This window comes from Sinocyclocheilus anshuiensis, unplaced genomic scaffold (genome assembly GCF_001515605.1).
Source record: "Sinocyclocheilus anshuiensis isolate Anshui unplaced genomic scaffold, SAMN03320099.WGS_v1.1 scaffold2872, whole genome shotgun sequence".
In the NCBI taxonomy this organism is placed as follows: Eukaryota; Metazoa; Chordata; class Actinopteri; order Cypriniformes; family Cyprinidae; genus Sinocyclocheilus; species Sinocyclocheilus anshuiensis.
Window position 1 is genome coordinate 245,582 of NW_015560619.1, and position 24,387 is coordinate 269,968.

Here is a 24,387-nt window from a genome sequence, read left to right on the forward strand (position 1 = left end):
CTATAAATTGTCTTCTCGTCACGCCCCAATAGTTCTGGTCCTTTCCACTTTTTTTATAATTCATAAAAATAGTAATAATTGTTGTTGTTACTATTATTAGTAGCATTATTACTTAGAATTATTAGAATGAAAATAAAAAATATATATTTTAAGATATATTTTTAGATATAAATAAAACGAGTAGCTGCGAATAATGAACAGGAATGCTCAATTAATGCAGATTTGTAAGATTATGCTTTTTATACAGTCTATGGCTTGTATGTGTGTAAATTCCAGATTGTGCATGTCAGACAATTATGCTGTTAAATTCTACATTGGTAGCCTACTATTAAATATGCCAGTAGGTAGTACTACTGTTTGTCACTCAGAATCCTACCTCAAGGTCCTCCTCACAGTGATCACATTCAAAAATTTACTTAAGAGACACCTGCTGGGGAAATAATAGAATGCAGTTTTCTGCTCTTCAAATTAGGATTTGATGTTCTTTAAAAGGCACTTAACCAATTTACACAAAAGCAAACTCTGATATTGCAAGCAGCAATGAAAAAGCCAGAATTTGTTAAACTTCGTAATATGAACTTTCATTTGCAATCAGTTTGCAATGTTAGGGTACCAGTTTCACAAAGACCATTCTCATGAATGTTTTATGCATAAACAACTCCGTGTTTTTGAATAAACAAACTTTTCTAGTTAACTTCCATGCAATTTACAGGAATTAAATAATTCCAGTGTGACAAGGCTGCACATTTGTTGCCTTCCAGAAGACCTACTGAGTAGACAGAGCAATAATTTAGCACTGACTTAATGACTTACACAGAGCTTGTCTGTTCCCGTCTACACCAAGCTATATACTATAATGAGTTGCCCTATATCTCCACAGTGAGAACTACTAGTGTGTCTTCCCTTGTGAATGTGAACTCATAAAACTGCACATACTTTTATATTTTGGTCATGCAGCGATGACTCCGCAAACAATCCCTGTAAGTGAACTGAATAAAAATAAAAAGCTATCTTGTATTTTTTAATTGTTCTGAAAAATCCAAGTTCCCCTCAGCCTGCAATAACCTTGCAGGTTGTTTTGAATACAGCTACATTTTACAAATCCACAAATCAAGTTCCCCTTAGCGTTTATGGTGATGGTTACAGCTCAGCATAAAGATGTTTAATTTGCACACTGCCTTTTAAAAAGTTCACATCACATCTTACAATTATACACAGAACCTCTAAACATGGTTTATTTTTTTTAAATAATGATGCACCCATTCAAGTTTTTTTTCTTACTTTGTTTGGTCTGAAGTGAAGGAACAATTTGTCTACATTTTGGCACATTTATTGAATTGGGATAATGCACATTAATGAACATTCTAAAAATACAAATGTAAACATGCTGCATTATAATACCATTGCTAATTTATATCCATAAATATAGTCCCTAGGTAACACAAAGTCATTACAACAGTATGCAAATATAAATAGGCTATATGACAGTATAATTGCAAGTACACCATACTCGAACAAAACAGTGTGCACATAGTTAAAAGTAATCACAAATTCGAGTCACTGCTTAAGATCTTAAAAATATAATAATAATTAATAGTAGGCCTAGTAGTAGAAGTAATAATAATAGTGTTAGTAATGAGTTTATTGCTAGAACAGCTGTGTCTTAATATTTTTATTAATTTATCTGTTTAACAAAAAATGTAAACACAAAACGAACTAACTGCAAAGAAAATAATTAATCTATAAATGAGAAGCCTTTAACATTAGTCGAAGTATAACATTTAATGATTTACATATTATATTTTACTTCTGAAAAACAGTTTTTGTATATGCATTTCTAAGAAGCGAGCAAGTATCCGGCCACGAGATGGCGCTACATTCCCAACAAATCCCAAGCAACGATTTTCTGCTTTAACACATACGCGCGAAGTCCTCTTTATTCTCCAAGTTAGTGATTCTCCTTGACAACACGAACGTTTGTTTTCTGCCTCCCTAGAAACCGCTGATGGTACTTATGGTAACGTTGCTGATGAATCTCTTAAGCCAGTATCGCAACCTACATAATAGCCAAGCTAAACAACGCGCCTGAACTCTGAATGTTTTTCTTTTAACAGTAAAGTCTGGAGTACTGTTGCGTTCTTGTGGATGTAACGTTAACGGGAGTTTCGAACGCTTTCAGTGAACTGCTCAGCTGTATTTAGGGAAATCCACGCGTCCATGGAGGCGGCGCTTAACGTTACTAGAGTTCACTAAAGAGCGAGACAGTTTCAGCCCAGCAGTCAGTCTACCTTTTGACTCAACGTTAAACAGTTGATTTCGATACGAGTAAGTTAATTCTATTATGGGTCGTTTTCTGAATTGTTCCATCCAGTGATTTCTATCCATCCTGGCTGCCATATGAAAACTCTTCATCGACGTAAGTATTTAACTGTCTCTATTCAAATTTTCAGTTACGATAATGGAAACAACAGGCGACTACTTTCGATTATTAGAGTGAAAAGATGATGGTCATTTCGCTAGATATTGTCAGTGACTCTCAAAAAGCATACGATATTTCTCCATGATTACATGAATGGTGCCAGTGGAGCACCAGGGATCTTTACACCTGGATATAATGGACTTCTCCAAGGTAACTAACTCTCCAGGGAATGTGTTTGCTTTTCTGTAGAGACTGTAGCGTTCCCGCTGTGCTGCCCCTGTATTGGTTTTAGGGTTAGTTATGATATACTTGTTAGTGTTTACTTGGTATAGAGCCTGTCTGACCAGTCTGTCTAAGAGTGAGTTTTACACCCTAGGTTCTTCTGGACAACCTCAGTCCTCTCAGAAATGCTGAACCAAAGCACATACATTGAGAAGGACTTCCAAGCACCAGATTGAAAAACAACTGCAGCCATCTCCCTGTCTTCATCTACCTCTGCCTTCAAACATCCAAAGTCCAGTCTCAAAAGAATATGGCGTTTTTAATGAAAAAGAAGAAGTTCAAGTTTCAGATACACTTCACCCTGGAGGAGCTCACGGCTGTGCCGTTTGTGAACGGGATGCTTTTCTGCAAAATCAGGCTGTTGGATGGTGGAGACTTTTCCATTTCTTCATCCAGGTAAGATTTGGGATTCTCTCTGACTGTATTGGACCATGATATCCATGGTTTCTGCCAAATAAAATACTTGCTAGGGCAGTAAAACTCTGGTAACTTTTTATAAGATACTACAGTTTAAAAAATTACTGTAAATTCTAAATGTATAGTTATTTCAGTAACTGTGGTAACTTATTTTGAATTTACTGTGAATAAAAAATGGTACGATTGTTGATGAATGATGGTAGGCTTTGAAAAATGCTCTTTAGAGCTCTAGGATGGGTGGAAAGACATTAGTTGTGTGTATTATTATAGATTTTGCTGGTGTCTTTGGTATAGGTTTCATTAAGAGCACTTGTTCAGACCTTCAGTTTTTTCTTAGCCCGCACTGCAGCGCTCAAACATTTCTGAGTCTATTTGAAGTGCATTTAGAAGACCACACAGGTTGCTTAAGGGGGTCTTACATCAAAAGTTAAGACATTTTTTAGGGGTCAGCGTCAAACCACTGCCATTCTTTACATTGTTTACCCAGGTAAAGGATTTGCTCTTTTAATCATTGCCAGTGTTGGACGAAGTACACAAATCAAGTACTTGAGTAAAAGTACAGATACATATAATCAAATATTACTCCAGTAAAAGTAAAAGTACTCCTTTTTCAATTTTACTCGAGTGAAAGTACAAAAGTACTCGATTTTTTATGTACTTAAGTAAAAAAGTACTGATAGATCGATTTATTTTGCAATTTTATATAGGCTACTTATAACGAATTAAAACTACTCCGTTACTGTCCACCACTGATCATTGCACACAGACAGCCTGAATTGCGCAATCATGTCCATTTCCATGATTTCTTTTGTTCGTGACTAATTCTGAACACATTTCTGCACTTGGACTGTGGGTTAAGATGATAGCACACAGATATCATGTCAGCATTATGATTGTTTATAAATAGAGGCTTAAGCCCATAGTAGGCGAGACTCACAGCTGGGCAAGTCTGATCAGACTCAGCCCAATTAGAAGAATAAAGGTGCATTAGTAAACCTGAGTGAATCAGCAGTTGTATATGTAGACAAGTGGGTTATGATTCCACCATATGAATTCCAAAAAGACTCTGATTGGATGAATCTTGTATGTGATGTTCATTGCCGTTTGTCATCATTTTTAAAGGGGTCATATGATGCGATTTCAATTTTTCCTTTCTCTTTGGAGTGTTACAAGCTCTTGGTGCATAAAGAAGATCTGTAAAGTTGCAGAGACTAAAGTCTCAAATCCAAAGAGATATTCTTTATAAAAGTTAAGAGTCAGCCACACCTACCTAAAACGGCTCGTTCTAACACACCCACACATATTTACCTCACTATGTGGGAAGATTTGCATAACGCCGCCCAAATGTTCACGCAAAGAAAGAAGGCGTAACTTTTAGTCTCACTGTAGTTTTGTTGACGCTGCAGCCATGTCGTGAAGACGCTGTGTGTTTCGTTGTGAAAGCGAAACTACTTTGTTTGGTCTTCCAAAAGAGGACGATATCCACTTCGTCATGCCTAGAGCTGATCTGTGCTGGTCGCTGAGGGAATACATCAACTTTCACTGTGGACGAAGCGGAATCCAGCCCGGGGTCCGTCACATGTGGTTGCCGCTCATTCGTCGGATCCGCCGGGTGCGCCGTTCTCGACCCTGCCGCCTCCGCTCACTCTAGCCCGGCCTCAGCTCATTCTATCCTGGCCTTAGCGCACGCTAAGCCGGGGCTTCGGCTCACTCTAGCCCGGCCTCAGCGCAGGATTTGCCACTGATGATTCAAACGCGAGTTTTGGGCAGTATATGCTTTAACATGCTTGGATACAGCACTCTGTGAACAGCCAGCTTCTTTGGCAATGAATGTTTGTGGCTTACCCTCCTTGTGAAGGGTGTCAATGATTGTCTTCTGGACAACTGTCAGATCAGCAGTCTTCCCCATGATTGTGTAGCCTAGTGAACCAAACTGAAAGACCATTTTGAAGGCTCAGGAAACCTTTGCAGGTGTTTTGAGTTGATTAGCTGATTGGCATGTCACCATATTCTAATTTGTTGAGATAGTGAATTGGTGGGTTTTTGTTAAATGTGAGCCAAAATCATCACAATTAAAAGAACCAAAGACTTAAACTACTTCAGTCTGTGTGCATTGAATTTATTTAATACACGAGTTTCACAATTTGAGTTGAATTACTGAAATAAATGAACTTTTCCACGACATTCTAATTTATTGAGATGCACCTGTAATATTTCCTCCAGAGAGAGCACAAGAAACAGTAATGTGTCAGTCTATTTGAAGATCTCTTGTGTTGTGAAGTTGTTTTTAGTGGCATATGACTGGGGGTGGTGTATTGTGTGGGTGCATTGACTTGCTAGCAGTGCCAGGCACAGAGAGTACCCTCGTTCTGGTGCACTGAGATGACCTCCGCATTCATTTTGCACAATGCCTTGTGTATCTGACATGAGGAGGTAGAAGAGGGTTATATCATAAATGTCCAAACACCACCATTCCTCAGATGGGCCGATAGAGAGATTCGATTGCATAGATAGCAGGAGCAGAGTGTGTGGTAATTTCAAGGCATAGAAAGTGGAAAAAAAAACAAGACAAGAGACAGATAGGACCTAGAAATGGAATGCAAGATTGATAGAGGAGTAATGCACGAAGGGGAAAAAGAGGGTGAGAGAGAGAAAGCGAAAAACTGGACAGAGACTTCAGTGATAGTCCAAACAGAGAGCTGTTTGTCTGACTAAGCCATGGTCCTGTTTCCCTCTGCCCTCCTCCCCTCGCTCATTCTTTTCTCTCTTTCTCTCACGTTTCTTCATCTTTCTGTCCTCTTTATCAGTGTAGATTGAGTTCATGCAGTGCTTGATTGACAAGAGTAAGTTCTCAGAGTCATGACAGACCAAGAATGCCTCATATTATTACTAGAATCTTTAGAGCATCAGTATCATTAAGATCTTGCATCCTTAAGCTGATCTCAGACTCGTTCTGCAGCTTTTCCACGCTTCATTTTTGCATAAGGTATGGGAGAAATCGGATCAACGTGATGATAAAACTTTCTCTGAGGCGGTTAATGAGGATGTGGACAGAAGTCATTAGTTTCCAGGGGCTGTCCAGGCTTGCTGAGCGGACGGAGGGCAGTGGAGCTTGAAGTGCTGATAGGGCTGCTTTTTAATGGTTGGCATGCGCAGAGGTGGGCGTATGCAGTTATAGGTCCCATTCAGACATTCACTGTCATGATATGTGAAATACATAACCTTATGTAAACCGTTATCACCGCCGCTGGCTGGCATCATTATTTTTTTTTGGTGCTTCCTGTTTGTGGTTAGCACCTAAACCCTAAAGGATCTAGCTGAAAGGCTGTAGTCTGAGTTATATTCTTGTTGCAGATTTTCCTAAGGTGTATCATTACTGTGGAAGAGGTTATACATTTGCTAAGGAAACAGTTGTGCGAGTGTGTGTGTGTGCCCTAGTCTCTCCATTGATGTCAGTTTTTGATGAAATTGCTCTGTAATTGTAATCATTAAAGGGATGCTCATCTCTCTTCCTTCCTGTTCTGTTCCTCTGCCTTCCACAGACGATAAATACTCAGCAGCCATGTGCCTTTGATTCACACAGGTTTATTTCTACACGAGCACTGAGGCCTGTTCACACCATATATAAAAACTAAAATGATAACTGTGTACAGTTTTTATATTCATTCTAATTCTTTGAGAATGGGGAAGTTCGCAACAGGCCATTCAGTCAGGCAGTTTTGGGATTATTGGCATTGGCCAGTAATAACCACACCTGTCTGACAAATTAACGGAACTTGTCTAATTTCCTTAGTGGATAATAGAATTATTATTTTAAGAAATATTATAGATAATATTGCTCAAATTCTGAAATTAAGTGCTGAGCAAAATATGTACTCAAAATGTAATAAAATAAAATATGCTATACCCATTATCCATAAAGGAAATGATACAAATTCTGTCCAATAAAACTCTCTCTATATAAAATGTCAGTAGTAGTAAGTAAATTATATTCTTTTGAAGAATCCTGAGAGGAAAAATCCTACTTTCTACAAAAATGTTCAGCAGCACAACCGTTTTCAACGTTGACAAATAAAATATGACTGTATGTTTCTTGTGCAGCAAATCATCATGTAATATCAGGATGATTTTTGGAAGTTTCATGTGACAAAAGTTTAGAATGGTAGTATATACTGTATGTGGTTATTATATAGACATTGACCTTAATGTATAGATATTGGCAGCATCCACTGAAAAAATGTATATCATTGAGCACTACATTATAAAGCCGTTTTTGTTTTACATTTAATCTTTTGGTGCTGATTGATGCTTTTAAATGAACAAAGAGAAAGCTGAAGGAAGAAAGAGGATCCAGTTTCTCTCTGCTCACTGTGTATTATTGGGACCGGCTTTGACAAATCGAGCAGAACCTCATTCTTGAGATTCCTCTGGAAGAGTTACACCCCGGAACAGACACACAGGTTATGCTAAAGGACAATGTGAGATTATGAAAATAAATCAGTCTCTTTTTCACTGCCAAGAACCCATTCATGTGCATTCACGGCTGTGGCTGTTTGTGTTCAGTATTTTGGCAACAGGGTATCAAACGAAACCATTGAAAATGTGGCACTTAAGGTATACAACACACACACACACAAACACACTTCCACAACGATGCACACCTTTAATGAGCATGTAAGTTAAGATGAAAGGTGTTAAATGGTTTTTATTAGGGATGCACCGATACCACTTTTTCCAGTACTCGCCCGATACCGATACCTGAATGTTTTAACGTATCGGGGCATTTTAACGAGTACAGGAGCTCAGTATCGGGCCCGGTATCGGTGCATCCCTAGTTTTTATGGTTAAACTAAAACTAGAGCATTAATAAACGGAGGATATAGGATATAGACTGTATATAGAGTATAGGCTGTATAGGTTTTCTGGCTTTCTCATACACTCAGAGACACATTAATGTCAATATTATATTCATGTCATATATTATATGTCTTATCTGAAACTCCAGATGCAGTCCATTCATACACAGGGAATAATGTTAATATGAGGTGCTTATCTCTCTCCCACAATGCACCACAAAAACAGCACTTTATCTTCTTATTTTCTTTTTTCATGGACATAAAGCGGTCCATAAGATCAGTATCAGGGTGTCTCAGAGTTCAGGAGTTCAATTCTTCTGGTGACTGTGCACACCACAAGGTTGATAGTTCAGTTCATGACATGTGCCATCGGTTTGCTTACGCAGCACAAGCAGGCTGTAACGCCCCTGTGGACTGTTTGTTGTGGTTTCTTCCCTTTGTGTTGGTTTAGCCCGTCTAATCATTAGTTAATCACCGTCATTGTGCTCACCTGTCTGCCTCTAATTATTCACCCCATATTAGTTCCTGTCTGTCTGAGCATTGGTGTCGGTTATTGTTAATGTTACCCCGAGTGTGTGTCTCACCTACCTGAACCTGCCTTGTTGTGTCTACAATAAATGTCATTATTGGAATCCTTGTCGTCCTCGTCGTCCTGCCTGCCTCCACACACCCGTTCCGTGACACAGGCAAAGGGACAAGGGTCTCATCCCATACTGGCCGCCGAGTTATTGGGCTACAACTGCTCAATGAGATTAGCAGCTGAGTCTCAGCGGTGCACCTGCTCTCAGCGGGGCAGACTGAGGCTCCTAAACCGCCTCCTGTAAACACTTTGTGAGACAGATTGCGGTGAACCAAACAGATGTAGGTAAACAGTTGGGGTGTCTTGGATTTACTGTAAACAACTGGACTTTGCACCGTCTGGTCTTCTTTTGACATCAGCTACTATTTTACAGACATCCGTTAGTCAATTATTAGTGGTGCTTGCTGTTATACATCCAAACTTTGGCACATGACTCATCCCTAATCTCATCTGCTTTTAACTTAAATTATACCCTAAAATTGTGCATTTTGTTGAGTAGAGATGTGCTATAACCTGGATTTATAATTTTTTTAAGCAATTGGACTTAGTTTTCTTTTGGCAGATGATAAAACTCGCAAAAAAAATCCCTTCAACTTGCAATGTGTGTTTCCATGCACAACAATACACTGATAACTGTCAAAAAATATGCTTATTTTGAAAATGAAACAATACCAGGTGAATAAGTGCGCTGTACTGTAAAAGCAAAATGAGATCCTTCTTGCCATATCAGTAATCCTTACAATCTCTAACAGAAAAATTCCACTTCTGTTTTCATGTTTTTAAGATAAGATTGTGAAGACAAGAAAATGATTGTATTAGTACCACAGGTAAATTTCTATAGCAACAGTAGCAATACTTTATCATTCCTGTAGCTCAAACAGCAGAGCACAAAGCTAGCAACAGCACAAGTTTGATTGTCAGAGAATGCATGAACCTGATAAAATGTGTATGTGCAATGCGAGTCACTTTGGGTAAAAACATCAGCCAAATGCATTAATGTAGCCTAAATGTCAGTACAAAACATATATACACTGCTTTTCAAAGTTTTGGGGCCGATTAGATTTTTGAAGCCTAATATTCTCACACTGGGTGCATAAAATCAGTAATATTGTGAAATAATTTACAATTTAAAATAACTTTTTGTATTTGAATGTATTTAAAATGGAATTTATTCCTGTAATGGCAAAGCTGAATTTTCAGCAGCCATCACTCCAGTCTTCAGAATATTTTGGGAATCCTTTGAAAAAACAGTTCTTTGATAAATAGAAAGTTGAAATAGAAATCTTTTGTAGCATTAAAGGTATTTTGCTGTCAATTTTGGTCAATTTATTGTATCTTTGCTAAATAAATGAAGTCACTTCTTAAAAAGATACTTACCCCCGGTTTCACAGACCAGGCTTAAGCCTAGTCATAGACTGAAATGTAAATCTGAGCTGTTTCAACTGAAAGAAACTTGCACTGACTGATCTTAAAACATGTCAGTGCCTTTGTTTTGTCTTAAAGGGGTCATATGATGCGATTTAAATGTTTCCTTTCTCTTTGAAGTGTTACAAGCTCTTGGTGCATAAAGAAGATCTGTAAAGTTGCAAAGACTAAAGTCTCAAATCCAAAGAGATATTCTTTATAAAAGTTAAGAGTCAACCACGCCTACCTAAAACGGCTAGTTCTAACATGCCCCCACATAGGGCTGCACGATTAATCGAATGCGATTGTCATGCGCATTTTGTTAAAAAAGCCGGTTCTGTAATCAACAGGAAATCATCGTCACGTGCTTTCAGATGGAGCAGAATTTACTACACATAGCCGTAGTTCACTGACAAGTTACGCAAAAAAAATCGCCGCTTGAGGTATTCGGCCAATCACAACACACTGGATAGCTGGCCAATCACAGCACACCTCGCTTTTCAGACCGATGAGCTTTGTAAAAATCGACGCGTTTCAAAAAGGCGGGGCATAGAGGAGAAACAATAATGTACAGTATGTGGAAAATAATGTTTTTTGAGCCTTAAACCGCATAAACACATTTCATTACACCAAATACACAAAATAAGGTTATTTTTGGCTACATCATATGACCCCTTTAAGATGCACACCAGTAATGCTTTTTTCTAAGGCATGTTTGTAAAAATCCTGGCTTAGGCTAAGCCCTGTCTATGAAACCGGGCCTTAGTGACTTTCGAATAGTCTTATTTAATATAGTCATTCAATAAAATATGCACTATAAAAAAAGAATAAACATAAAAATACCATTCAGTGATTGAATACTAGGATAAATGTCACAGAGACAGTTTAGTGTCAGTAATGCAGATATATTAAATACTGTATATAAATCATGCTCTCATAGAGTAGTGACAGTGGGCAGAAAGGAGTTTCTGTGGCTCTCAGTGGTGCACCGAAACATAAGACAAGAACTATCTCTCGTTTTCCCATGAATTCAAGAGTCTGTGGGCATATTGTGGAAAAATATGGAAGAAAGTGGAAGACGGATAAAAAGTGAGCCCCATCTGGAAGTGAGTTTCACACAGAAGTAGGTTAAATGAAGTCCTGGGGGAACAGAAGGGTGGAGGGACAGAGGGAATGAGGACAGGCTTTACTTCTCAAAACATGACTGGCCCTTTTCCTTCTGTCACAAGAAATAGTTTTAGATTAGTTTAGTTTTGTAGGTTTTTGTGACAGACCTTATTTCTCATGTTGTATTGTTGCAGTATTTTACAAATCTGTTCAAGTGTATGTGTGAGAGTTACGCTCTCGCAGCTCTTTCACAGCTGTGTCTTATGCGCCCTGGTTTTGCATAGTCACAGGTTTCCAGGGGTCAAAGTTCATGTGTTGCAGGGTTTCACAGACAACATAGTTGGGAATGTCCATTTAATTTACCACCCTCCCCTTCATGCGTTCCTCCTTTCCTCACACCGTTATATGCAAACGCAGACGACAGTGTGACTTGACAGCTTTAATAAACACATCTCCTCCACCTCAAATCTTCAGTCAGCCTGTTTAAAACCCTCTAAAAATGGTGTAGAGTAAGCCGTATTATCAGCACAAGCAACAGACATTATCTCTGGCGTATGTCCACACCTGTTACAAAGTAACCGTATTTAAATTACAAGCCTTGATACTGTGTAGCCTGCTATTATGAAAATATAGCCACACCAACCAACTGTTTTGTTTTTTGTAAGCTTAGGGCAAAACTTGTACAATACATACAGTCCCAAACAGTACGAAACATGATATTGTTACCATTCTAGTGATTCTAGAACATCCTTTACTCATTCATGTGTCAAATTCTTTATATCAGTGTATTCATGGCTGTTTTGTTGCGGTACAGTGTGGGACTAATACTGTCTGATAGATTTAGGTTATATTAAATGAGCACATGTTTTGGTACGCTTGCACCATCAAAACCCAGCTCTAGTGTCTGGATACTTCATTACATACACCGAGCCTAAATCAAAGCCTTTGTTCTGATACAACCTACCACAGAAAGAAAGAAAACTCCTCGGGTGAATAATGACTGACATTAAGCTGGCTGTAATGTTCCAGCAGTACTTTATTATTGCTGTTTCTGTTGGCTTGAAGTGCCCATTTAAACATTCAAGGGAAGAAATTACTTGGTGACTTTGCACCCTGCTGCCCTTACATTTTGTTCTTTATGCAAATTGTAGACTGTTTAGTCTTGTCTTTTTTTCTCTCCTCAACAATGTTTTTGTGGTTGTGCCTCTGCACGTTAAGAAGCTAATCGTTGTGCTTTATTTTCTGCTCTCTCTCCAATCTGTTCCCGTCCACTTAAGATGCATTTGCTGTCATACACACCGTCTGCACTCTGATTGCGATCTCGGAGCAGTAAATCCCAGAATTTGGACCCTCATTCATAGACAAGCTTGGAGAGCTTGCTAGATCAAATGTCAAATTCTTTTTAAGGCATAAAATTGGCTGCTTCTCTTTAGAGGCGAATTCGTCTTTACCATTGGGTTATTATCCTAGCCCTCTCCTCAATTCCTTTGTCAGATAAAAGATACATGCTAGCGTGTATTTGTGTGTACATGTGTAGACCTGTACAGTACATGTGTGTTATTAAGTCACATATATAGTGCAACATACAGTATATATAAAATTTCCCATTTTGACGTATAGTGAAACGAGAAGGGCTGGACTTGAGAAATTGAAATTGATTTCGATGTTGTTTGCGAGGGAGAGGGATCACCTCATCAACACCTTGATTACATATTATTATATATTTAATGTAACATCTTTAATTTCATGCATAAATGTTAAGAATCCTTGCACACAATTTAGAGACATTGTTATGCTGTTTAGCATTCCTCATAACACACACATTTCTAAATTACTGTAATCACTAAAGCGTTTAGCCCATTGGCTACATGGAGAACATTATTTTTAGAGTATTGGTAAGTTTAGTGTTGCCTGTTTTATGAGGAATGCCTGACATAGAATGGACGAGCAGCTGAATGAGGAAAACACAACTGGCAGTTTTCACTTAAACCCATTCAGATCTATATTTAATGCTATACTATACATTATATTAATTCACAAATGATCTCTTTGAGGTCATTTTATACCATTTGACATAAGTTTACGCTCTAAACAGGCTTACATTGACAAGCAGCAGAAGAATGCTTGGATTTCATCTCTGGGTCAATAACAGCAACCAATGCCTTCTGACCTACAGAAAGCTCCACAATTTCCCAGAACTATTAAGGGAAGCTGGGAATAACCAACCAGTGGCTTAAAGTACAAAATAGTTTGTATCTGTCAATCCCACAGCAGCATTCTTCTCTACACCCCTTCATTTTCTTGCTTTTCTTCTCTCCCTCTATAAGCCAGCTGAGAGAGCCTGAGTCAGTCTGTACAGCTCCTCCAACCACAAACATGTGAGGGAGAGAGAAAGAAAGAAGTGAAGGGAAAATAGGCCTGTAAAGAGTTATATCAGTAAAATGTGACTAACATCAGGAGACACTGTACATGCTGGTCTCGCTATAAAGATTTGGATCTTTGATTTCAAAGAGTTACAAAGATGTGTCTGTATTTTTTCTCAAGCATTCTGTTTCCATCAGTTTTGATAACTTAATTGTTTTCAGTTGATCTTATGTTTGTTTGTTTTCACGCAACCAGAGCTCCCATAGCAGCAGCATTTCATATCGTTTGGCTCTCCATGCAATAGTAATTAGCAGTATGTCACTCTCATAAAGACTGAGCTTGATTTTCTCATCTGCATCGGTCTGTGTGTGTTTCTGGCTCTTCTCTTAGGGTCTGGCCCTTCTCTTAGGGTCTGGCCTGTCCCATGTGTTCTGATCCATTCCAGTGGAATGAGAGATGACTGTAAAGTTGCAGAGAGCCTGGAGCCTCTGAAAGCAGTTCTCCATTTTGACCTCCAGATTTCAGCTCACAGTTGAGAGAACAATGTTCTGATTACTGATTGCGAGTGTTTAAAGGGGTCATATGATGCAATTTCAAAATTTCCTTTCTCTTTGGAGTGTTACAAGCTGTTCGTGCATAGATAAGATCCCTAAAGTTGCAAAGACTAAAGTCTCAAACCCAAAGAGATATTCTTTGTAAAAGTTAAGACTTGTCCACGCCCTCCTAAAATGCCTCGTTTAAACACGCCCCCACATGTCTACGTCACTGTGTGGGAAGATTTGCATAACACCGCCCAAATGTTCACGCAAAGAAAGAAGGCATAACTTTTATTCTCGCTGTAGTATTGTTGTTGCCGCTGCCGCCATGTCATGGATACCCTGTGTGTTTCGTTGTGAAAGCGAAACTACTTTGTTTGGCCTTCCAAAAGAGGACGATATCCGCTTCATCATGCCTAGAGCTGATCCGTGCTGGTCGCTGAGGAAATACATCAACTTCGTGCTGTGGATCGCCGGATTGTCTTTCACCGTGGATGAAGCGGAGACCAGCCCGGGGTCGTCACATGTGGTTGCCGCAAGCCAGTCGGCCGCTCCTTTGTTGAATCCGCTGGCCACGCCATTCTCAAGCCCGCCAGCCGTTCCTCACTCAAGCCCACCGTGTGTGCCGCTGTGTGTTTCATTGTGAAAGCGAAACTACTTTGTTTGGCCTTCCAAAAGAGGACACAACTAGAAATCAGTGGTTAAGTTGTATTTACAACACTGTTCCAGAACAGTTCAACTAGGGCTGCACAATTAATCGAATTTCTAATCGCAATTACAATTATGGATGCCACAATTAGGCTATGTAATCGTTCAAAGTGACAATTAATCGTTCAAAGTCCACTTATGGTATTCTGCACGCTTAAGATGTTTTTTTTATTATCTTAAGGGTTTTTCCATTGTTTTAGTTTTAGTTTTAATATAACATTATAATACCATTCATATTTTTACTTTTTTATAATTTAAAGAAGAAACCAATCCGATGTATATTTGACATTTGAGGCTTAATACTATAGAAAAGCACTAAAGGTTTTTCAGTTAGAGTGTTTTCAGCTTGTTTATTTTCATATAAAAATACGGCATGCAGTTGCATCAAACAATGGTATAAACATCATTCAATGTAAATTGTTTATGTTTACGCGGCGCAATACGCAACGCAACGCGTAAAAAGACAGTATAAGTCATTATAATCAGTAATTATGTCCCCACTGGATGCAACAAATGCCTCGTTTGTAATGGGTTTTATTGGTGTTGTCTCATCGCGCCGGGACACGGCATCACAGTATGGTAAGGGCCGTAACATTTCTGTCACATGCTTGAGGAATTCAGACAATCACAACGCACTGGATAGCTGGCCAATCAGAGCACACCTCGCTTTTCAGACAGATGAGCTTTATAAAAATCAACGCGTTTCAGAAAGGCGGGGCATAGAGGAGCAACAATAATGTACATTATGTGGAAAATAATGTGGTTTTTTAACCTTAAACCGCATAAACACATTGCAGTACACCAAATACACGACATAATGTTCTTTTTAGCAATGTCATATGACCCCTTTAATGCTCTTTAAAAGCAGTTTGTGTCTCTACGTCACCCAACCTCCTCCACATCAACCATTCCAATAATTCTGACCTTCTGAGCGCTTTCAATCAGTAATCAATTAAAGTGAGGTTTTGTTGGCAAATGCAGTCCACAGGGTCCACTTACAGAGACTCTGACCTCAAAGCCCATTAATTAGTGCCTCTGTTCTAGAGATACGAAGAGTGAACCACACTGCAAGGTTAGTTACATGTGTGTAAATCATGTAGGACTGGTCTCCAGACCTTTCTTTCTATATTATGTGGCAGCTAACACTGATAATATCAAAAGGCCCCCCAGTTGTTATTTGCATACCTTATCAGAGAGGAAAAGAGCCAGGTTATAATCCAGTGTTCAGAGTGTCAGGGTTTTGTAGCTATTTCTGCGGTTGTGTAATGTGGTGTTTGGGTTTTGTTTCTTGTTCATTGTCTTCATGTCTTTTATTTTGTAGTTAGGCCTCAGTCATGTTCTGTCATGTGATTCCCTTGTATGTGTGTTATGTTCTGATTGGTTGTTTTAGTCATGTGTCTTGTGCTTATTGGTTTATGGTCTTGTCATGTGGTTCTCAGTTCTGTTTGTCCATTGGTTGGTTTGTGTCATGTGACCCTTCTTGTTGGTACAAATAGCCCTCATGTTCCCATTGTTCTTTGTCATGTATTGATGTTGTAATCTGCTGTCGGTGAGTTAAGTCTGTTCATGCCTGGTCAAGTCTGTTCATGCCTCGTCAAGTCTAGTCAAGTCTTCGTTTATTGTTTGGATGTTTGGATCACTTGTAAATAACACTGCACATGGGTTCTCACTATGCTCGCCTTCAGTGGACTGAATCATTACAGGTTGTGAGTCTGAGGATCTTGCATCTGTTGATGTAAGTGAAGTCTCTGCAACACCAAAATGGACTGACACAATGCTGCCAGCTACATTACATCTAATATTTAGCTTGTTTATAGACAATATAAAGTCATCTCTTTAAGAGAGATCAAGAAGTTCAAAAAGAAAATGTTTTGCTGTTCTAAAACCTATTGAGCTGCATGCAGATTTTTAAGGCATCATAGGAACATCTCAATATATATATATGAAGGTAAATCATTTTAGCTAGGTTTTAAGGATGCATCACATTTCTGTCCCAAAATGCAATGAGTAAAAGAAATAAATCCCACATGATGCACGAGGAACATACTTTGTGTGTTTTTTTGTATGTGTGTGATTATAGACAAAGCATACTGTTTAACTGAATTTGCTCTAAGATGTCAGAAGCTTAATATATTCACATTTGCTCTCCATAAATGTCCATGAACTGCTTCCTTTTCACCTCCGTGTGAATGGATTATTTATCGAACTTAAGATGGATTTGAGTTCCACCTACGCAACCGCAATAAAATTTTCCTTTCATGGCAGGTCAATCAATTTACGTATGATACAAACTTTACATCCTCAGGCAGGACGATTAATCCTCCTTTTTGGATAGCTGAAGGCTTAGACATTAGTTAGAACTTGTTTAAGATCACTGGGCCTCTAGAAAGAGTGCATTTGTTTTTGGTTGTCCCCCTAAACCTCAAACGGTATTGAATGGCAGCATTGAGAGAGAAGTTTCTGGTAGCTGTGTGTCACTGCCTGAACCTGTGAGATGTCAACATCACAGGAATCTCTGAGAGCTGGATTGCATTACAAAACCACCCTTCTCTTCCCCTACCACAGGTACACCCTAATCTCAGCGCACGAGAGATCATTACATAATGCAATAAAAAAGCAGATCACGCTGTATGACTGAATCAGTAGATTAATTTAATCTTGATATTAATGTATTGATACATTAAAAAATGTATCTTTGTGTATCACCGTTTCCTCGAAAATATGAAGCAGCACAACTGTTTTCAACTTTACTAATAATAAGAAATGTTTCTTGAGCACCAAATCAGCATGTTAGAATGATTTCTGAAGGATCTTGTGACTTCTTTCAAACACATAAAAAACATATCATCAACCCCAAACGTTTAGAGGAGGTTAGGTTTCATGAGCATGGTTTGTGATTTTAATCTCATCCTAATTGAAAAAGACCTGTGTTTTTCTCACACAAATGTGGTATTATGGAGAAAATTACCTACTATTTTTCAAGTAAATCAGGGTTCTTCTGAGAAATCTAACTCTGTTGAGTAGCAATGTCTGTGATTGCTGAATGCAGTTCCCCCCCTCCACAATGCTTCTTATTTATTTTGTGAAATACTTTAACTAAAGGTTAAAGCTAAAGCTTCTGAGTAAAATAACAGTTTGTGGGTCAAGTGCTGTTGCCATCCCGTCTTACGTAAAAGTCAAAATCAATCTGTACTGAAACTGTAGTAGCAGCATCGGATTCTTCAACCCAATTAATGCCTTACTATACATACATATATATATATACACACACACATCCTGATCACATTACCGTCTGTAGTGTCTGACAAGCATAAACATATCTGTAGTGTTCTTTGTTGTACATGCACACATTAATACACCATGTTTCTGATCCAGATGTTTGTGTTGATCTACATGAGAATGGGCTTTAACACCAGTCCTGGGGCCCGTTCTTCGTACGTCACTTATTTTATCCGAGATGAAATGTCACATCCAAGATGATATCATCGCGCTAGGATCTGGCTAATTCGGTTCTTCGAAAGCACCTGTTGTTGATGATTAGTATGGCTGGATTGAGTTATCTGAGATAATTGCGCATTCATGGGTTGGTTTAAAAGGGGCTATGTATCGATACTCGAAACCACGATCAGCAATGCAGCGATTGGCTGGCGGCAAGACAGCAACGTAATGACATCATATAATAAAAAAGACACCTGACGAAAAACTTGACAAATTTGTTGACTTTTATAAGGAAACAGCCAAGTGAACAAAACTGCCTAAATGTTATAATAGATAAATGAAATGTGCACTGTTTTTATTTTATTAAAATTTTTTACATGATTCCCAATTATTTATATTCACGATTTCTAATATTTGTACAGGCTTTACATTTTTATTTCAGTGTAGTAATTAGCAATTCATTTAATTTTATATTTGAACAGATTTGTTACGTGACAGCATTAATTAAAGTTTCTTAAGGGTCAAGATCATGTTATCTGCATCTCCTGCGCTCCATCAAGCCACTCCCATAATAGCTGTCATCACTCAAATTAATGCACGACTCTACATTATCTGTATAACGTGTGTAAGACTCGAATACAATTATGAAGTAATAATTTTATGATGAATAAATATTTCAGTGAGTAAAAATGGCTGTGTCTATAGTATTAAAGACTACACAACATTATTATTATCTTTAAATTATTTTTAAATGATTATTATTTTAAATTATTGTCCCTGGATTAGTAGGGTACTCTTGTAATAAAGTAGCGGTGGTAGCGGACAGATTTTAAGTATCAATTCTGCTTAAAAAGATGCAATCTAATCCTGTTTACATGAAATAAGTCTGCTCCCGATCAGGTTTAAGTTTACGGACCTGTTGCTATGACAGCAACTCCGGGATGAGCTTCCAAGAACCAAAAAATCCAAGATCATGCCAAATCGTCAACAATCAAATCCAGCTAACTGAGTTAGCGACGTACGAAGAACGGGCCCCTGGATTAACTGTCTGTCTAAACAGATGGGCTCAGATTAACTCTTGGTTTGGAATTTAGACTACAGTTGAGACTGCAGGAAGGGCACAATATATAATACACATTATTCAGATTAATTTAAAGAGTATTCATCACTGTGCGGGCAACGATGTAAAGACGTCAAGGAGAATGCAGAACAAACACTTGGTTTAAAATGCTAATTCCACTGCTGTCAACTGATTGGATGAGGCTAAACACTAAATATGCTCCACGCAGAATCGTTTTTTTTTTTTCTATTTGTCATAGTCTTTGTGTTTAAGACACAAGCAACAACAGCAGTGCCCTTCTGGCCCAGCAGAGTGTTTGTGGAGAGAGGCTGGGAGTCATTGTGTTTGCGAGGGATGATCTTAGCATAGTCTTTTCCATGCGGGAGAAGATTGATGCTCTCACCGGAAACTCTGGAATGCTGTTATTGTGTTTATGCCAAGACAACGTCATACCTCACCCTTATTCACAATTAGAGGTTATTATACTATTATTATACTGTTATTATATTATACAATTATACTCTGAGGGCATGTAGAAAAATGTAAAGAATTATGAATAGCTGCCAAAAGGCTCTTTATGAAATACATTTTATATATTTACACGTATACAGTAACATTCAAATGTTTGGGGGTCAGTAAATTAATACTTTTATTCAGCAAGGACACATTCAGTTGATCAAAAGATTTCTATTTCAAATTAAACTCTGAAAAAAATTTAATTCTGAAAAAAGTATCATGGTTTGCACATGGTATCCAAATATCAAGCAGTACAGCTGTTTTTAACATTGATTAGAAGTTTTTTTCTTAAACACCAAATCAGCATATTACCGTATTGACCCGAATATAAGACTGTTTTTTTTCTTGGAAATACATCGGAAAAAACGCGGTCGTCTTATATTCAGGGTCTAGACTTTGACATGTCAATAATACACCCACAACAATAGGTGGCACCAAATACGCATAAAACAAGTGTGCCATGAAATACGTAAATGCGTGTTGTAAAGATCGCGACCAAACTGAGAAAAAACAAGATTTGTTTTTTAAAAAGACTTTTCCCAATCTGGAAAAAGGGGGGTCGTCTTATAATCAGGGTCATCTTATATTCGGGCCAATACGGTAGAATGATTTGTGAGGAATCCGATGGCTGCTAATATGGCTGCTAAAAATTCAGCTTTGCCATCAGGAATAAATTACATTTTAAAGTATATCATAATAGAAAACAGTTATTTTAAACTATAATTGTTTTTATTGTATTTTTGATCAAATAAATGCAGCCTTGGTGAGCATAAGAGACTTCTTTCAAAAACATTACAACATCTTACTGACCCCAAACTTTTGAAAGGTATTAAAATATACTTTTTTTTTTTTTTCCTTTTTCCAATAAATCTCTTTTTAAGGAATAATCTAAACACAGGTAATGCTCTGTCAAGAAGACATTACAGTAAACAATTTTTGCTTGAAAATTTTCCCTTTAATCATTCTGGCTGTGTGTTTGGTACTAGATGCTGCACTAAGCTAATGAGCTCTGCAGAGTGATGAAATATAGATATCAGCCACTCCAGTGCTTCACATCGCTTTCTCTTTGAGTTTTTCAACATGATATAGAGAACCATGAATAATTCATTAGGCCTGATAATCTTGAGTTGGTCACGTTTTAATGCGAGGCACGTGTCCGTATCCCATGTGATGCCACAAAACTCACTGTTTTTGGATGTTGTGCTAAAGTTTCAGTGGCAGCGGTCCCCAGCCAAAGCTAATAAAGCAGGTATAGTGGGATGGGGCCCCATCGACCTGTGTCCAGAAAGCTTTACACAAAAACGGACATGTCTAGAGCCTGTAAAATGCTTTTAACCTCATTAAATCTCAAGCCAAGTCCTAACCAGGTGTGACTCGATAAAAAGACAAGTGATAAAAGTTCCATCTTTTCCATGTAATTCCAAGTTTTTGTCCTAACCAGTTCGGACAAGTCAGTGTATCATAAGTAGCCCCGCCCACTGCGAAATCTCATTGGTCCATATTCCAGGTCCTCCTCCTGTACATTAAACAATAGCTTCTAGGTTGTGCTAGTGTTACATTGTACTGCATATTTATGTTCATTGCAAACTTATTTCCCAGAGCTCTGTGCTTCCATATATGGAGAGTGTGGGAGCATATCTCCATACGTCCATCTATTGTGCTCAGTATAGACCCTAGTTGTGAGCTCACATTGCAAGTGATCACCACACATCCACATCACATCCATTGTTCTTTTCAGTAGCCTGCATGACCTCAGTGCCACTTAATGATATGTATATCTGTGAAGTATAGGTCATGTTGTTTCATTTTCCTTTAAATTCATGTTACATTGTTCTCATCCCATATGCTCTGTGTTAATTCTATCCCATTAAAGGTGTGTGCCTGTGCTTTGTGGATGCATGTGTGCGTACATGTGCATGTGACTATGTTTTGTATGACTCATATTTTCATTCCTCTCTCCAACTTGATTCCCTCCATCATTCCTGTTCTCCCCGATCCAGATGAGGAATGCATCTGCTGCCTCTCTGATCTGTTACAGATTTTACACAGATGCATGATGAGGGTGAACGTCCTTTTCCATTTATTAAAGGGGAAAGCAGGATTCTTCCTGCTATTTTATATAAAAGTGTTCAGTGTACACTATTAAACTTTTAGAACTCCCTGCTATGTCACTTAGATGATTCATAGCAAGTTAAAACCTCATTCCAAAATCTTAATGAGCACTATAGAATTTGTTTGCCGCTTTGAACGATTACGTAATTGTGGCATCCATAGTTGTAATTGCGATTATAAATTCGATTAATTGTGCAGCCCTAATTCAGAAATGTATTTCTTATTATTGCAAAGAGATCATCCAAGATATCGTTTACATATTATCATTCAGGAGCAGTAGCAAAAACAGCCTGTTTATTTCAAGTGGTCAGAGAGAGGGTGGGAAAACAAAATCATAAGTGTTTTTTCTGCTGAAAACTTTTACTTGTATTGTAATTGGTCTTTAGGGAAACATAAAATGCTGAAACTTTAGATGGCTCTTTTAACCACTCTGTTATAAAAGCACAAAATGCTAGTGTTTACTGAATAAGGATGTGCAAAACTATATGTTTTCAAAACTAACATGACAGAGTGACTAATCGACCAATCCTCCTTCGGGAGCACTATGTAATTGTTGGGTTTTAGGTTCACCTAACCCAAATCAGATGTGTTTCTACCTTCTTTCTTTACATATAATGTGTTAAAAAACGGCTAAACAGGGTCCACACAGGTTCAAAAGTTTGCATGTTAAAAATGCAAACCTTGTGGTACAAGAGGCTGTAATAGCTGTGAGCTATTATTTACATTTTGTTTACATTTGCGTGTTCTTCACATGCAGGTGTCTTTGACTTCCTCTGTCATGTCTCATCATGTCATCAGTCTGAGCTTGTTTGCACCTGTCTGCATGCTTTGAAGTTTTTACAAGTTTCTAATCCAAGAGAGGCTGCAAAAAGCAGAAAGAGATGGTACGTTTGTTCACGTACGTAGTGGTACGTAGTTTCTGTTTGCTTTCAGTTGAATGTCTCTTATTGGCAGTCACATAAGTAAGCTGCAGTGTAATCATCCATCCCTCATGAGCAGCAGATGAGTGCTTTGACAGAGGAACCAGAAGTCCAGGTTGTGTAAGACTGACTCTTCCTGCAGTGACATGGCACACCTGTGGGATGGGCCTTACATAACAATGGAGACTAACTGGACATTTACTGTATGTGTGTGTGAGAGAGAAAGAGGGAGCAAAGTAAGATAAAATTGAAGAGAGATGTAGGGGATTTCATTAAAATCACTTTATTTTGAAGAATTGGTTCACTGTTTTACTGCAATTAGCTGCAGTTTGCACATTTATTTTCACAAGCAGAAGTGGTTGCAAAAAGTCTTAATGGAGCAACTTTTTTTTTTAAGTGTAATGTGAATTTGACAGGGTTGTTTTTTTTTTTTCATTTTCTACAAAATGTGCTTTCTTTTTGCTTATGCATTAGCTTACATGCTAATTCTTAGGTGTTCTTAAGGTTTGGGCGATATGACCAAAATCTTATATCATGATACGAGTGATTTTATATTATGGTAACAATATATTAGGGCTGTAGCTATCGATTATTTTAGTAATCGAGTATTCTACAGATTATTCCATCGAGTAATCGGATAAGAAGTAATTTTTATTTATTAAAGAGCAATACTAAATATACAAGAGATAATAAGATAGATCTCTTCAAATAAACAACTAATTTGTTTTCTTTTTAGAAAAATTAACATTTTTATTGCTGAAATTGCATACATTAATAACCGTGAAAACTAAACCCATTTAATGCATTTAATTGCCAAATTACATTCAAAATGCAAATACAAATATATAAATAAAAAAATTAAATAAATAAATAACTAAAAATACAAAAATCAATTTCACATTACTTTAAAAAAGGTAAACAGTGTGTGTGTGTGTGTGCATGCGTGCGTGTGTGTGTGTAAAACTTGTTTTTGATATCCTTCATATTCTGTTTGCGGGTCAGTTCACAGCAGTGATAGAAATTAATCTGTTCCAATAAGTTTAAATTGATTTTTACATTTTATGGGCATTTTTACCTTTATAAAGTCTTTTTTTTTTCTAAAAGTGTCTTTTTAGCATCATCTTTTGAGTCAAATTCTTACATTTAATCAGTAAATTAGAATAAAAGACATTTGGGCTGTTACCAAATGATATAATCAAAATTCATCTTTGCAATGCAGAGGAAACACAGGAGCTGCATGGGATGAATTTCCCACACAAAGGGACATGAATGCATTTACCCTGCAGTTACAAATGCATAAATAAAATTTTGTTATTTTAAACATAAAACATTGAATACTGATATTTAAAATTATTTTAAAAATGAAAAGATACTTTAACTGTCAAATTAAAACCGCCAGCAGGTGGCAGCAAGTCACTGTTAAGAAGTGAGTCATTGCAATTGAACCGAATCATTTAAACGGTTGATTAATTCGAACAAAACGCCGTCATGTTGCTCAGAGACGCAAAACAGCACTGTGACTGTGTTTGGACTTTTTTATTTTTTGTTTGGCAAAATAAAGCAAAATCAGGCAATATAGTGTCTAAAACGTAAGTCTCTTAATATTACCTTCTTGTTTACTGAACTGTTGAATAAATGTTTGTAATCATGCTGATTTTAGAGGTGAAA

The 24,387-nt window shown here is 37.7% G+C and overlaps 1 protein-coding gene across 4 annotated transcripts in view; it reads left to right on the plus strand.

Annotated features, from left to right (window-relative positions):
- Window positions 1-2,170: 2,170 nt before the first annotated feature.
- The window catches only part of eeig1b (estrogen-induced osteoclastogenesis regulator 1b), a 39,019-nt gene continuing 16,802 nt past the window's right edge, over window positions 2,171-24,387 (plus strand). The window contains exons 1-3 of one of the 4 annotated variants that reach the window (XM_016478203.1): window positions 2,171-2,416; window positions 2,669-2,712; window positions 2,796-3,097. In XM_016478203.1, the coding sequence (XP_016333689.1) occupies window positions 2,952-3,097 (146 nt within the window). In that variant the 5' untranslated portion in view covers window positions 2,171-2,416; window positions 2,669-2,712; window positions 2,796-2,951. Of the gene's footprint in view, window positions 2,417-2,554; window positions 2,630-2,668; window positions 2,713-2,795; window positions 3,098-24,387 lie in introns of those variants that run through there. The other 3 variants (XM_016478206.1, XM_016478204.1, XM_016478205.1) reach the window with 3 other exon arrangements.